The 15,372-nt window shown below is 40.7% G+C and overlaps 1 protein-coding gene across 5 annotated transcripts in view; it reads right to left on the bottom strand.

Annotated features, from left to right (window-relative positions):
- Nucleotides 1–1,303: 1,303 nt before the first annotated feature.
- LOC115120246 (B-cell receptor CD22-like) overlaps nucleotides 1,304–15,372 on the bottom strand; it is a 36,841-nt gene continuing 22,772 nt past the window's right edge. For 3 of the 5 annotated variants that reach the window (XM_065015172.1, XM_065015173.1, XM_065015174.1), the window contains 6 exons: nucleotides 12,099–12,353; nucleotides 8,670–8,933; nucleotides 8,481–8,568; nucleotides 8,348–8,387; nucleotides 8,148–8,228; nucleotides 7,327–7,901 (listed from right to left, as the gene is read on the bottom strand). In XM_065015172.1, coding sequence (XP_064871244.1) covers nucleotides 7,845–7,901; nucleotides 8,148–8,228; nucleotides 8,348–8,387; nucleotides 8,481–8,568; nucleotides 8,670–8,933; nucleotides 12,099–12,353 — 785 coding nt within the window. In that variant the 3' untranslated portion in view covers nucleotides 7,327–7,844. Of the gene's footprint in view, nucleotides 4,329–7,326; nucleotides 7,902–8,147; nucleotides 8,229–8,347; nucleotides 8,388–8,480; nucleotides 8,569–8,669; nucleotides 8,934–12,098 lie in introns of those variants that run through there. The other 2 variants (XM_065015175.1, XM_065015176.1) reach the window with 2 other exon arrangements.

The following is a 15,372-nucleotide window of genomic DNA, read 5'->3' as shown; positions in this document are numbered from 1 at the left end:
TTATTGTATGTGTTGAGGCCTACTGTAGGTGACATAGATTATTGTATGTGTTGAGGCCTACTGTGAGTAACCAATGTGGCAAACAGTGACACATTCAATAGAACTAGGGTGATATAATTACATTGAACTAGGGTGATATAATTACATTGAACTAGGGTGATATAATTACAAATTCAGGTCGTACCCCGTTTCATTCCGTTTACTTTAGTTTAACAAATATTAAACATTGTTGTCACCATATTAGCTAATGTCATAGTCAACATAACTACTCAAACTGACCAAGAATCAGTGTGTTCAATCACACAGTATAGTATAGTATAGTATAGTGTACAGCAAATAGTTAAGCAGTTAACACACACAGTTAACACACACAGATGCTCCACTGCCCCCCCACCCCACCCTCCCCCATGATCTTTGATGGGGCTAGGAGCCTTAGAAGAGCCCTAGAAGAGGATGTATACCACAACAATAGCAGAAATCGGTTGGGTTGTTCTGTAGTTCCGATCAGAGAAACCTCTTCAAGGGTAGAGGTTTGTATCTGGATAGCCCTAATTGTAGTTTATACACATATGAAAGATCTCTTTCAAGATCAAACGTAAGTCTCACAACCGTTTTGTTATTATTTTGTTTGAAATTTGAGGAAGAGGAGCAAGAGGAAGAGGAGAGGAAGATGTGGAAGAGGGGAGGAAGGGGAGAGGGAGGAGGTGGGGTGAGGAGAGGGAGGAGGAGGAAGAGTGGAGGAGGAGGTGGAAGAGTGGAGGAAGGGGAGGAGGGTGGGGGAGAAGGAGGCGAAAAAGGAGGTGGATGATGAGGATGAGGAAAAGGACAAGGGGAGGAAGAGGAGCAGACAGACAGACAGACAGACATTCATTCATTCTTGGCTCTGATAGACTGCTAAGTGACTAACAAGTCCTGAACAATGAAAGTCTTCAACTTAATTCTCTATATCTTTCACCTATTACCAAGCTTTTACACTTTGGGTCAGTGTGTGTGCGCGTGTGTGTGTCGGGGGATATTTCTAATTGTTTTTAGTTTCTCTGTCATCAGAGTCTAACTATAGCCTATGATGTGCTGCCCTGGCTGAGGGGGCGGCACACCCATTACACACACATGGACGCACACATGTGTGTGTGCTGATGAACAGTTCTAGGTAAGGGCAGTGGAGTATCCCTGGCTAGCATACAGCCTCGCCACTCAGGCTTATATGGTTCAATGGTGACATCATGTGTCCAATAGGCAGAAATACAACAACAGAGTGGAAATAGTTATGAATCAATGTATTAATAGTTCATCAAATAGTTCATTTATTGTTTGGTTCATTTATTGTCTTACTTTGAGCTTATTTACAACATTATGTTTATACTCTATTGACAATTAACCACAATGTAAGAAATGCACATGTGAAATTGTCTTTAATGCATCTAAAATATGTAATAATTACAAATGTGATAATAAAACAAGCAATATCATGACACTGAACAATATGGTATTACATAATATAAAATATAAAATGACCAGTAATGACTGACTGCAATAAAAAGTAAAACATCATTTTAAGGAGCAACTTGGTCCAAAAGCAAAATATATTAAAAAACTGTTATCAATATTATCCATATTAATCACTGAGAATGTGATCACAAATCATGAAATTGTTAAAATCACACAGAAAAAGAGCAGAAGCATAAACCAACCCATTTTTCACCAATATACATAATTATAATTACAAGTTAAGAGAATTCAACTAAAACGTTAAAGTTAAAGTCTGGAAAATATGAGCCTGGAAGGGATGAGAGAGCCAAGCCTATGGGTTCGTAGCTTCAACCCCACAGCAAACACACACACTTACTGATTACTGGACTGCTGAATGTCATTTTTAAAAAATTTAGCTTTGTTTGCTGTTTTCCATATTATGTCTATCTCTGATAAGCTACCCAGGAAAGGGCTGAAAATAGCCCATATTAATATCTGTAGCCTTAGAAATAAGGTAAATGAAATAAATAACTTGCTACCGTCAGATAACATTCATATATTAGCCATTTCTTCGACCCACTTAGCTAATTCATTTGATGGTACAGCAATAGGAATAATCGGGATATAGCATCTATAGAAGAGACAGGGATGCTTATGGGGGAGGAGTTGCTGTATATATTCAGAGCCATATCCCTGTAATGCTTAGAGAAGATCTTATGTCAAGTGTTATTGAAGTGTTGTGGTTGCAGGTTCATCTAAAGCCTATTCTTCAGTAGGTGTTGCTATAGGTCACCAAGTCACCAAGTGCTAACAGTCAGTATCTAAATGATATGTGTGAAATGCTTGATGGTGTATGTGATGTAAACAGAGAGGTCTACTTTTTTGGGGACCTGAATATTGACTGGTTTTCATCAAGCTGTCCGCTCAAGAGGAAGCTTATCACTGTAGCCAGTGCCTGTAATCTGGTTTAGGTTATTAATCAACCTACCAGGGTGTTTACAAACACTACAGGAACAAGATCATCCACATGTATCAGTCACATTTTGACTAATAGTGTAGAACCATTGGCTGCAGTGTATCCGTACCCTTTGGATACAGTGATCACAATATAGTGGCTATATCCAGGAAAGACAAAGTTCCAACAGCTGGGCCTAAAATAGTGTATTAAAGATCATACAAAAGATTTTGCTGTGACTCTTATAAGTGTAATTAACATAATACCAAAATCCGTCTGTTAACAATAGAGATATCTTTTATTGATGGGCTGCGTCTCAATCCACCACATCAGCCGATATCGCCCTTCCGCATCTGTGCTGAAAGGTGGCAGAGCTAGAGTGGTGTTTGTCAGATCATGGGACATCCCGAAAATCGGTCTTCTCACAAAATCGTATGTACAATAGCATCCGAAGGGTTTGGCCTAAAAACTCTGACCCCTCTGGAGCTTAAACTCTAGAGGGTTTTATTAACCTGATTGATCATCTCATAAGTCCCTATACAGGGGTAACTGTCTGAATAATAACTATTGACAGAGTATTGTTGGGAAGTGGGCTCTTCTAGACGTTTTCCGTTCTTGTACCAGATGTATGTGGGGTTGTCAGTCAGAGTACAGGTGGTGATACAGGACAGTGTCTTCTGTCCCTCTGCAGCAGGAGTCACCTTCACCTGCAGACCTGAAACAATATGTATAAAACCACATACACCTCTGTGTTAACAGGATGGTTAATATATTTATCCTGTAATTCATTATGATTTACAGTTGTATCATACAGTGTAGTATTACCTGTGACAGACAGACTTGTTCCTGGGAAACTATGACCCCATTCAAAGTTGAGTTTTAAAAGTGAAGCGATACTCAGCTGAGTCCTCCTCTCTCAGATCTGAGATTCTCAGGGTGGAGCGACCCCTCTCCTTCTCTTCAGCATACTGTATCGAACTTCTTCTTTGTCTGATGAGGAGTAGGAAGGATCGGACCAAAATGCAGCGTTGTAAGTGTCCATGATAATTTATTATCTCAGAACACGAAAAATAGAAAATAACAAAGTGAAGGAAAGAAATGAAAATCGAAACAGTCCCGTATGGTGCAAACACTGAAACGGAAAACAACTACCCACAACCCATAGTGGGAAAGCAGGCTGCCTAAGTATGGTTCTCAATCAGAGACAACGATTGACAGCTGCCTCTGATTGGGAACCAACCACCAGGCCAAACACCTAGAAATATAACACACAGAACAAAACATAGAATGCCCACCCCAACTCACGCCCTGACCAAACTCAAATAGAGACATAAAAAAGGAACTAAGGTCAGGACGTAACACACACTGCACACTGTCTGTGGTTGGGTCCTCAGGTACCGACTTATCCCTCCACCTAGATCTCTGTTTAGGACTAAACCAGGGTGATGATGTGACAGTATCATAACCACTGTCATAAGTACAGGATATATCCACTGTTGACCCCTTCAAGACACAGATTCTCTTCCTGGGTTAAAACACTCTGATGCAGCTCTGACCCTGAACACCTGTAGTACAATGACATGCCATGAGGACCTTGTCTTAGTTCTTTCTAGAAATGGTAATAGTTGTCAAATGACACAGAGGTTATACAGTATATACAATTCTGAATTAAAGAAACACTCCCACACTGCAGGAGAGAGGAGATCCTCATGGCATTTTACAGCACAGGAGTAGCTGTCTTCATAGTTGCTGGAGACTGGGTCTTTGTACTGGGGGGAGGTGCTCTCATCTAGATGTTGTCCGTTCTTGTACCAGATGTAGGTGGGGTTGTCAGTCAGAGTACAGGTGGTGCTACAGGTCAGTGTCTTATCCTGATGTCCACCAGTCACCTTCACCTGAAGACCTGGAGAAAAACAATATCACTGTAAATCCCTTTATCACTGACGTATCACTCTAATACAAAGATGGAAGAAATCCTATGTTATACAGATAGAAACACAAACCAAGACCATTTTCCAGAACTAAATGGAATTCAACAGTTTAACTATATTGAATGTTACTGTACACATTATAGTGATTATACATTACAGACCCATTTTCTCACACTAACAGCGTTGGTCCACACTTTGTTGCTGTACTCTACTTGCTGAGTGTGAATGGAAACCACAGAAAGGACCTAAGTGTTACTCAGTGAGGTGTAAAAGACAACTATTCCAGAAAAGAAGAAGCCCCTAACAGACGATGTCACTGAACACACAGAATAACATTAAGATAACATTACTAAAACATTATGAATGAGACCAGACCTGCTACAGACCAGAGAAAAAACCCCAACACACTTCCTGCTGTTCTCAAGGACATTGTTGCATCTCCCACCCTGCAGTCTTAGAAACATAAACAACAACTCAATCTATAGCTGGTGAATAACTCCACCTGATACATTGAAGTAGAAACTGTAAATGGAGTACAGGGCCTCATTACTGAAAATGAACCAGACTCATATTGTGTTGTGTTGTATTGTGCTATATGGTTGTCTATGTGAATACTGTCTGTCTGTAAGTCTACTGCACTATGTATGTAATGTGTGTGATGTGTTGCATGTCTGTCTACATCTGTCTATTTAAGATGACATGTCGTATGATGCAAAAATAATTTCCTCATGAATTCAATAAAGTCATCATCATCACCACCGTCATCATCATCATCATCAACAACCACTTATTCAACAGGTCTGTATTACTGTAAACACATATTTCTACATTGATTATTCTGAAGCTGTTTCATTCTCAGAACCCCAAATATGGGAGGATAAATGTTCAACCTCTACGGTCCGTCAAGCTCTACAGCAGCCTAAAGACTGACCACCAGGTTCAATGATAGCTCCCATCCCCAAGCTGGGAGGCTAAACAGTAAGTGACTCACACACACACACACACACACACACACACACACACACACACACACACACACACACACACACACACACACACACACACACACACACACACACACACACACACACACTCTGTATTGAAGGCCCATGGAGTCTGTATTAAAGTCCAGAGAGCTGGTTGTTATGGATGTAGAAAAGTTTAAACACACATCCTACAAAGTATAGATGTCAACCCTACTCCCTATCAGTCTGGTCCTGAAGGGCCCTCAGCTAAATCCACTGCGTGCAACACACACAACCTTTTATTTCTTAATTATTTGGACCAGGAGCCCTGAACTGAGATCAGCGCTACTACTCTGAGACACTTTGTGAATACGGACCCTGATATAACAATCTGTTACGTCCGTTGTTAGAAGGAGACCAAGGTGCAGCGTGCGGCGTACATTATACTTTCATTTGAATTGACTCCAAAAAACAACACAATATAAACGACCGTAAAGTTCTGCAGGGCTAACAGCAACTGTGCAAAAACAAGATACCACAACAGAAAGTGGGAAAAAGGGCTGCCTAAGTATGATTCCCAATCAGAGACAACGATAGACATCTGCCTCTGATTGGGAACCATACTCGGCCAAAAACAAAGAAATAGACAACATAGAGTGCCCACCGCAAATCACACCCTGACCTAACCAAATAGGGAAATAAAACGTCTCTCTAAGGTCAGGGCGTTACACTGAGACAGTGTTTACTGCATGACTTCCGTTGTTTCAAACAAAGTCTCTTGACATAGATTGCAAGGTTAAGCAATGGCCTGATGCAAGGTTAACCAATGGCCTGATGTCCTTGTTCAACTTCAATGGCCATCAGGCAAAGCGAGGATTAAGAAACAACTGTGTACTCTGTCAACGGTACTGACAAACATGTAATTATTCTGTAGTATATTTTGTAGTAATAACTGGACGGTTTGAGCCCTGAAAGCTGATTGGCTAACAGCCATGGTATATTTAAGCAATATTGCATGAGAGCCCATGTGTTATGATGACATTTTTATCATGGCTGTGAGTGTCATAGCCTTAAAAGCAAAGTCCTCTGGGTTTTGTTGTACCGTAACCACACAATACATGATTAATCTGTATCCAGGCATGCTGAGTTGGGTTGTGCATAAAAACCTGTACTACACCCTCCACTTAAGGACCGAACCCTTTTTTTCAATTTTCGCCTAAAATGACATACCCACAATTAACTGACTGTAGCTCAGGACCTGAAGCAAGGATATGCATTTTCTTGATGTGCAAGGAAAGGAAACACTTTGAAGTTTGTGGAAATGTGAAATGAATGTAGGCGAATATAACATTAGATTTGGTAAAAGATGCAAAGAAATAAAAATCAGTTTTTTTGGTATTTTCTTTGTACAATCATTATTGAATTGCAAGAGAAAAGACATGATGTATTATTCCAGCCCAAGCGCAATTTAGACTTTTGCCACAAGATGGCCGCAGTGTATGTGCAAAGTAGACTGTAGACTGATCCAATGAACCATTGCACATCTGTTGAAGATGTTGTATCAAGACTGCCCAAATGTGCCTAATTGGTTTATTCATACATTTTCAAGTTTATTATTGTGCACTCTAGTGTTTAGCACAATGCAGATGTTGCCTGTAATCCATGGCTTCTGGTTGGGATATGTAGGTACGGTCACTGTGGGGACAACGTCGTCGATGCACTCCTCAATGCCATTTGATGAATCCCGGAACATACTCCAGTCTGTGCTAGAAAAAAAGGTCCTGTAGCGTACCTTCCACATCATCTGACCACTTCAGTATTGAGCGAGTCCTGGGTACTTCCTGCTTTAGATTTTTCTTGTAAGCAGGAATCAGGAGGATATAATTATGGTCAGATTTGACAAATGGAGGGCGGGGTGCTCTACTCTACTGTATTGTGGGATACTTGTATGAATTCATCTTTTTAAGATTTTCAAGTTAACAGATGATAAAGACAGACTAGGCTGTAATATTTAAAGCAACATTTTATTGCTTTAAAGTTGACAATTTTTATTGTCTTAAACTTTGAGCTAATTCACAACAAAATGCATAATTTACACTGAATCACACTGTATTGGAAATAATCATAAAAAATGTCACCATAAATCAAGTGTGATTGTGATTAATATTCATAAATGCCATGGCACAATAATGTCTGACAGCAATACAAAGTAAGTCAATTAACACATCAGGAGCATCTAGGTGCGAAAGCAAAACATATTAAAAGCTGTTTTCCATTTTATACATATTTTACAATGGGGAAATGTCCCATTGTAAAAGAGTAGAAGTATAATCCATCCTATTTATGTTCAATATATATAATTAACGTTACAAGGAAAAAACATTAAACTTCAATGTTCATTGTCTGGAAAAGTTAATTGTCTGGAAATCCTAGGTCCAGGTTCTGCATAGATTATTTTAATGCAAGGTTCTGTGGTGGTTGTCTTCAATCCAGGTTCTGTGGTGGTTCTCTTCAGGCCATGTTCTATGGTGGCTTAGTATCTCTCTGAGGGGATGTGTCACTGGGTGAGTCTCTCACATTCTGAACAAAGACACACTGAAGGAGCACTTTATACACCACTTCATAAAATGTTTAGGAACAAACACAAACACACCTACTACCAGGGTGTAACTCTGGTGACCTGATATTCTTCTTCAGAGATGTGCACATGTCACTGTTAGGGTCAGGATGGACAGTGAGGGAGGGAGGGAGGGAGGGGAAATGCATGAGCACTTTGAGACACCTCTATCATTTTCTCTAAACACAAACACATAATAAGAGACTTACTGCCAGAGTGTCATAGTCAGGGGACATGGTCCTCATGTTCAGACCTGTGTACGGGTCACTGTTAGGGTCATGGTGGACACTCTGGAGAGAGCGGGAAATGGAGAGAGAGAACATAGTAAAAGTGAAAATAGTGTGAAAGAGACTGTCGTGATACAGTAGATTAATTTCACCAGGTGTGAAGGTGTAACTGATATAATCACCTGTGTGTCTGTTGTGGCATCACTTCCTCCTGTGGATCTCCTGTAAAGAGGAACAGAGTGAGTTATGCTCTCTACTGACCTCTAGTGGAGGTTGATGTGTTACTAATGCAGTATATCTCAATGAAAGACTCACCTCTTCAGAGTGCAGTAGATGATGACTAGAAGAGCTCCAGCAGTCAGGACAGCCCCCACCCCCATTACAGGAACCCAGGGAAACACTGCTGCAGGATCATGGGTTTAGGTGTCAGTAGGTTAGAACATATATCTGTTAAAACAGTCATATCACAGAGCACCCGAAATAGACAAAACATGACATACTTACACATGACATTAATATGGACAGGGATGGAAGTCTCTGTCCCTTTACTGTTGCTAGCTTCACAGTAGTACTCTACTCTGTCCTCAGAGCTGATGTTAGTGATGCTGTAACTCTGTCCTGATGCTTTTGGTGAGGCTATATTTTTCTTGTACCAGGTGTATTTGTCCGCAGGTGGGTTGGCATCACTGCTGCAGGTCAGAGTCACTGAACTGCCCTCCACTATTTCACCAGAGGGACTGACTGACACTGAGGTGTTCCTTGGTCCATCTGATGTAAAATACATTGGATATAGTAAAAGTACAAATTAGGTCAGTTAAATATTATATTAACTTTCCACAAATGTACAGTTGAAGTCGGAACTTTACATACACCTTAGCCAAATACATTTATACTCCGTTTTTCACAATTCCTGACATTTAATGCTAGTAACAATTCCCTGTCGTAGGTCAGTTAGGATAACTACTATTTTAAGAATGTGAAATGTCAGAATAATTGCAGAGAGAGTGATTTATTTCAGCTTTTATTTCTTTAATCACATTCCCAGTCAGTCAGATGTTTACATACACTCAATTAGTATTTGGTAGCATTGCCTTTATATTCTTTAACTTGGGTCAAACATTTCGGGTAGCCTTCCACAAGCTTCCCATAATAAATTGGATGAATTTTGGCCCATTCATAACGATGGTCATTATGGCCAAACAGTTTTATTTTTGTTTCATCAGACCAGAGGACATTTCTCCAAAAAGTATGATCTTTGTCCCCATGTGCAGTTGCAAACCGTAGTCTGGCTTTTTTATGGCGGTTTAAGGAGCAGTGGCTTCTTCCTTATTGAGCGGCCTTTCAGGTTATGTCGATATAGGACTCGTTTTACTGTGGATATAGATACTTTTGTACCTGTTTCCTCCAGCATCTTCACATCACATTTTAACTTTGCTGTTGTTCTGGGATTGATTTGCACTTTTCACACCAAAGTACGATAATCTCTAGGAGACAGAACGCGTCTCCTTCCTGAGCGGTATGAAGGCTGCTATACAGTGCCTTGAAAAAGTATTCACCCCCCTTGGCGTTTTCCTAATTTGTTGCATTACAACCTGTAATTTAAATGGTTTTTCGTAAAAAATAGTCAAAATTGGTGAAGTGAAATGAAAAAAATGACTTGTTTAAAAATATTCAAAAAATATTCAAACGGAAAAGTGGTGCGTGCAAATGTATTCACCCCTTTTGCTATGAAGCCCCTAAATAATATCTGGTGCAAATCAAAATTTACAAACTCCCCCAAAATATTTTTTAATAGCCTCCCGGGTGGCACAGTGGTTAAGGGCACTGTACTGCAGCGCCAGCTGTGCCACCAGAGACTCTGGGTTCGCGCCCAGGCTCAGTCGTAACCGGCCGTGACCGGGAGGTCTGTGGGGCGACGCACAATTGGCCTAGCGTCGTCCGGGTTAGGAAGGGTTTGGCCGGTAGGGAAATCCTTGTCTTATCGCGAATCCTGTGGTGCGCTGGGCGCAGTGCGCACTAACCAAGGTTGCCAGGTGCATGGTGTTTCCTCTGACACATTGGTGTGACTGGCTTCCGGGTTGGATGGTGCTGTGTTAAGAAGCAGTGCGGCTTGGTTGGGTTGTGTGTCAGAGGACGCATGACTTTCAACCTTTGTCTCTACCGAGCCCGTACGGGAGTTGTAGCGATGAGACAAGATAGTAGCTACTAAAAACAATTGGATACCATGAAAAAGGGGTATAAATATATATTTTTTAATTCCAGGTTGTAAGGCAACAAAATAGGAAAAATGCCATTTTACAAGCCACTGTAGTTTGTTAAAACTTCACATGCCTGCCAAGAGAGTAGCTTGGATGAAAGGTGCCCAGAGGTGCCCAGAGTAAACGGCCTGCTCCTCAGTCTCAGTTGCTAATATATGCAAATTATTATTAGTATTGGATAGAAAACACTCTGAAGTTTCTAAAACTGTTTGAATGATGTCTGTGAGTATAACAGAACTCATATGGCAGGCAAAAACCTGAGAAGAAATCCAAACAGGAAGTGAGAAATCTGAGGTTGGTATATTTTCAACCCATTCCCTATTGAAATCACATTGGGATATGAATGAAGATTCACTTCCTAGGGCTTCCAATAGATGTCAGCTGTCTATATACAGTTGAATGAGGCTTCTACTGTGTTGTGGGACTGAATAAGAGGGGAATGAGTCAGCTTACTGGCAGAGAGCCATTTCCTGGTCACGCGCATAGCACATGATATCTTCCTGCGTTCCGTTCCTCCTCAAGACACAAAGGAATTCTCTGATTGGAACTTTGACGATTTATGATAAAAACATCCTAATGATTGATTCTGTACTTAGTTTGAAATGTTTCTTCGACCTGTAATATAACTTTTAGAAGTTTTTGTCCGAAGAAATGGTCGACCAGCACCAGCGTTTGGATAAGTGTACCAAACACGCTAACAAAAGTAGCTGATTGGACATAAATAACAGACATTATCGAACAAATCAAGCATTTATTGTGGACCTGGGATTCTTGGGAGGGCATTCTGAAAGGTAAGGGAATATTTATCATGTAATTTCTGGTTTCTGTTGACTCAAATGGCGGCTAATTGCATTATATTTCTGAGCTCCGTCTCAGATTATTGCATGGTTGGCTTTTTCCGTTTAAAAAAAAAAATCTGACACAGCGGTTGCATTAAGGACAGGTATATCTATAATTCCATGTATATAACTTGTATTATCATCTACATTTATGATGAATATTTCTGTTGAATCGATGTGGCTATTCAAAATCACTGGATGTTTTTGGAACTAGTGAACGTAACGCGCCAATGTAAACTCAGATTTTTGGATATAAATATGAACTTTATCAAACAAAACATACATGTATTGTGTAACATGAAGTCCTATGAGTGTCATCTGATGAAGATCATCAAAGGTTAGTGATTAATTTTATCTCAATTTGTGCTTTTTGTGACTCCTCTCTTTGGCTGGAAAAATGGCTTGGTGGTGGCGACTTAACATAATCGTTTGTGGTGCTTTCGCTGAAAAGCATATTTGAAATCGGACACTGTGGTGGGATTAACAACAAGATTACCGTTTAAAATGGTATTACATACATGTATGTTTGAGGAATTTTAATTATGAGATTTGTTGTTTTGAATTTGGCGCCCTGCACTTTCACTGGCTGTTGTCATATCATCCCGTTAACGGGATTGCAGCTCAAAGCGGTTTTAACAAGACATTTGTGGAGTGGTTGAAAAGCAAATTTTAATGACTCCAACCTAAGTGTATGTAAACTTCTGACTTCAACTGTACTCCTCCACACAATGACTCTTAGATTCACCCTTTTATTGAGGATGATCAATTCAAGTATCATGTGGAGCTAATGTCTGTCAATACAGTGTTATAATACCAAACTAAAGGTTTAAACTTACATCTGACCGTGAGAGTCTCTTCAGCAGAGGGGAGATCCTCATGGCCTTCTACAGCACAGGAGTATCTGCCTGTATCCTCACTGCTGACTGAGAAAAGGCTATAGACAAGAGAGTAGGTGTTGCTGTTTGGTATAGGTTGTCCATTCTTATACCAAATAAATGCTGCGATTGGGTCCAGCGTACATTTGGTTCTACATGTCAGTGTGACACTCTCACTCTCTGACACAGATGTAGGAACCATCTCCAACACAACATCTAGCGTAAAAATAAAACAATTAATATTGTCCTCCTATACAGTGCATTCAAAAAGTATTCAGACCCCTTGACTTTTTCCACATTTTGTTACGTTACAGCCTTATTCTAAAATGTATTCAAATAATTGTTTCCCTCATCAATCTTCACACAATACCCCATAATGACAAAGCAAAAACAGGTTTTTAGATTATTTTTTTTTTTTACAAATGAATTTAAAAAATACCTTTATTTACATAAGTATTCAGACCCTTTGAAATGAGACTCGAAATTGAGCTGAGGTGCATCCTGTTTCCATTGATCATCCTTGAAATGTTTTTACAACTTGATTGGAGTCCATCTGTGGTAAATTCAATTGACTGGACATGATTTGGAAAGGCACACACCTGTCTATATAAGGTCCCACAGTTGACAGTGCATGTCAGAGCAAAAACCAAGACACGAGGTCGACGGAATTGCACGTCGAGCTCCGAGACAGGATTGTGTCGAGGCACAAATCTGGGGAAGGGTACCAAAACAATTCTGCAGCATTGAAGGTCCCCAAGAACCCAATGGCTGCCATCATTCTTAAATGGAAGAAGTTTGGATCCACCAAGACACTTCCTAGAGCTGGTCGTCTGGCCAAAGTGATCAATCGGGGGAGAAGGGCCTTGGTCAGGGAGGTGACCAAGAACCCGATGGTCACTCTGACAGAGCTCCAGAGTTCCTCTGTGAAGATGGGAGATCCTTCCAGAAGGACAACCATCTCTGCAGCACTCCACCAATAAGGCCTTTATGGTAGTGTGGCCAGACAGAAGCCACTCTTCAGTGAAAGGCACATGACAGCCCGCTTGGAGTTTGCCAAAAGGCACCTTCCAACAGGGCAACAACCGTAAGCACACAGCCAAGACAACGCAGAAGTGGCTTCGGGACAAGTCTCTGAATGTCCTTGAGTGGCCCACCCAGAGCCTGGACTTGAACCCGATCGAACATCTCTGGAGAGACCTGAAAATAGCTGTGCAGTGACTCTCCATATCCAACCTGACAGAGCTTGAGAGGATCTGCAGAGAAGAATGGGAGAAACTCCCCAAATGCAGGTGTGCTAAGCTTGTAGCGCCATACCCAGGAAGACTCGAGGCTGTAATTGCTGCCAAATGTGCTTTAACAAAGTACAAAGTAATGGTTATGAATACTTATGGACATTTTTAATCCATTATAGAATAAGGCTGTAATGTAACAAAATTTGGAAAAAGTCAAGGGGTCTGAACACTTTCCGCATTAACTGTGTATTATGTCCTCTTATGTGCAATACTAAATGAGGTACTTTTCTGTGACATACCACTACTGTGTCTGTATGACTGCCCTTAAAAGGTCATTATAGTAATAGCATCTTGTCAGGCTGTATCACTGCCTGGTACAGCAACTGCTCCGCCTACAACTGCAGGGCTCTCCAGGGGGTGGTGCGGTCTGCCAAATGCATCACCGGGGGCACACTGCCTGCCCTCAAGGACAACAACAGCATCTGATGTCACAGGAAGGCCATAAAGATCTTCAACCACCTGAGCCACAGCCTGTTCACCCCGCTATCATCCAGAAGCTGAGGTCAGTACAGGTTGGTCAAAGCTAGGACCAAGAGACTGAAAAACTGCTTCTCTCTCAAGGCCATCAGACTGTTAAATAGCCATCACTTCAGTTTACTTGATCTTCTGATCTTGTTTGAAAATAATGTTCTATGCACTGATCTTTACAGGAAACCTACTGATCGTAAAAGTTTGTTCCCTTGAAAAACAGTTTGCTCTTCAGCCAATTCTGTCGAATCAAGAGTTTGTAAAAAAAAAAAAGATAGACAGAAATATGGCTGAGACGCAGATAACATTCAAGGAGAGGGGGTACAAAAATGGTCCGATTAATAGTCATTGAGAAAATTCAAAACATAACGAGACATGACCTTTTTCAAGGTGCTCTGAACAAATTAAGGGAATTGTTCACAAACATTGGCACATCCTAAAATCCGATGATAGTCTCGGTAATGTGTTTTCGGACCTTCCCCTGGTCGTATTCTCGCTGGGCAGAAATCTCAGAGACCAATTGGTAAACTCTGATTTACCACCCCAAGATATCCCTGCACCACGTCTATTTGCGCCCCTAATGGATGGAAACTACAAGGGTAATGGCTGTGCTCAATGCAATGGCACTTATAAATGTAGATCATTCAAACACCACCAAATAGGGAAACAGATCCCAATCAAAGGTGTTATCACGTGCTCCACTAAGGCAGTTATTTATCTTATAAAAATTATGTGAATAATAAGTATCGTAGCACCATTAGGTGCAAAAACTCGTCTCTGTGTTATATTGGCATCGAACATGTCACCCTCCCTAGGAGAGGGGGTGACCTCAACAATTTATTGTTAAAACGAGAGGCTGCCTGGATCTTTAATTTAAAGACCCTTGCTCCCTTCGGTCTCAATGTGGACTTTGATCTGAAGCCATTCTTGTGATTATTGTGATTTTGCTATTGTAAATGTTTGTGGGCTTAGGTGGCCAAATTGTATCTATGACTGTACGCTATCCATTTATGTTTTTTTTTTGCTATTTTAATATATGAGAGTTGACCAATGATATCAGGCCACACCCGGTCATGATTAAAGACACCTGCGCGTGTCTTTTGACACTATATACATTTGGAAAGTTGAGAAATAAATACAGTATAGTAGGCCTAGCCTATAGAAAGCTGATGGGATCCTCCTCTTTTCAATAGAGGCCATCACTCAGTTTTATCACGCAATTGTACAGCCTATAGAAATGTTGCACAACATGAGCTCATGTTTGGTTAGATTTTCGATCACATTTGCATTGATGTCAGAGTTATTAGAGGGACAAAATATTGCTGAGTACCAGGCAGTTAGAAAGGCTACTAACGACCATCAGAAGCATCTGAGCTTGGAGAAGGCTAATTATCGTGACTAAACGGTCACGTGAAATTTGACAGGCCTCATGACTGGCTGTGTGGTGGTAATATGGTCACCGTAACAGATGTGTG

This window comes from Oncorhynchus nerka, unplaced genomic scaffold (assembly GCF_034236695.1).
Source record: "Oncorhynchus nerka isolate Pitt River unplaced genomic scaffold, Oner_Uvic_2.0 unplaced_scaffold_1639, whole genome shotgun sequence".
Lineage (NCBI taxonomy): Eukaryota > Metazoa > Chordata > Actinopteri > Salmoniformes > Salmonidae > Oncorhynchus > Oncorhynchus nerka.
This window is presented reverse-complemented; position numbering and strand designations above follow the sequence as displayed.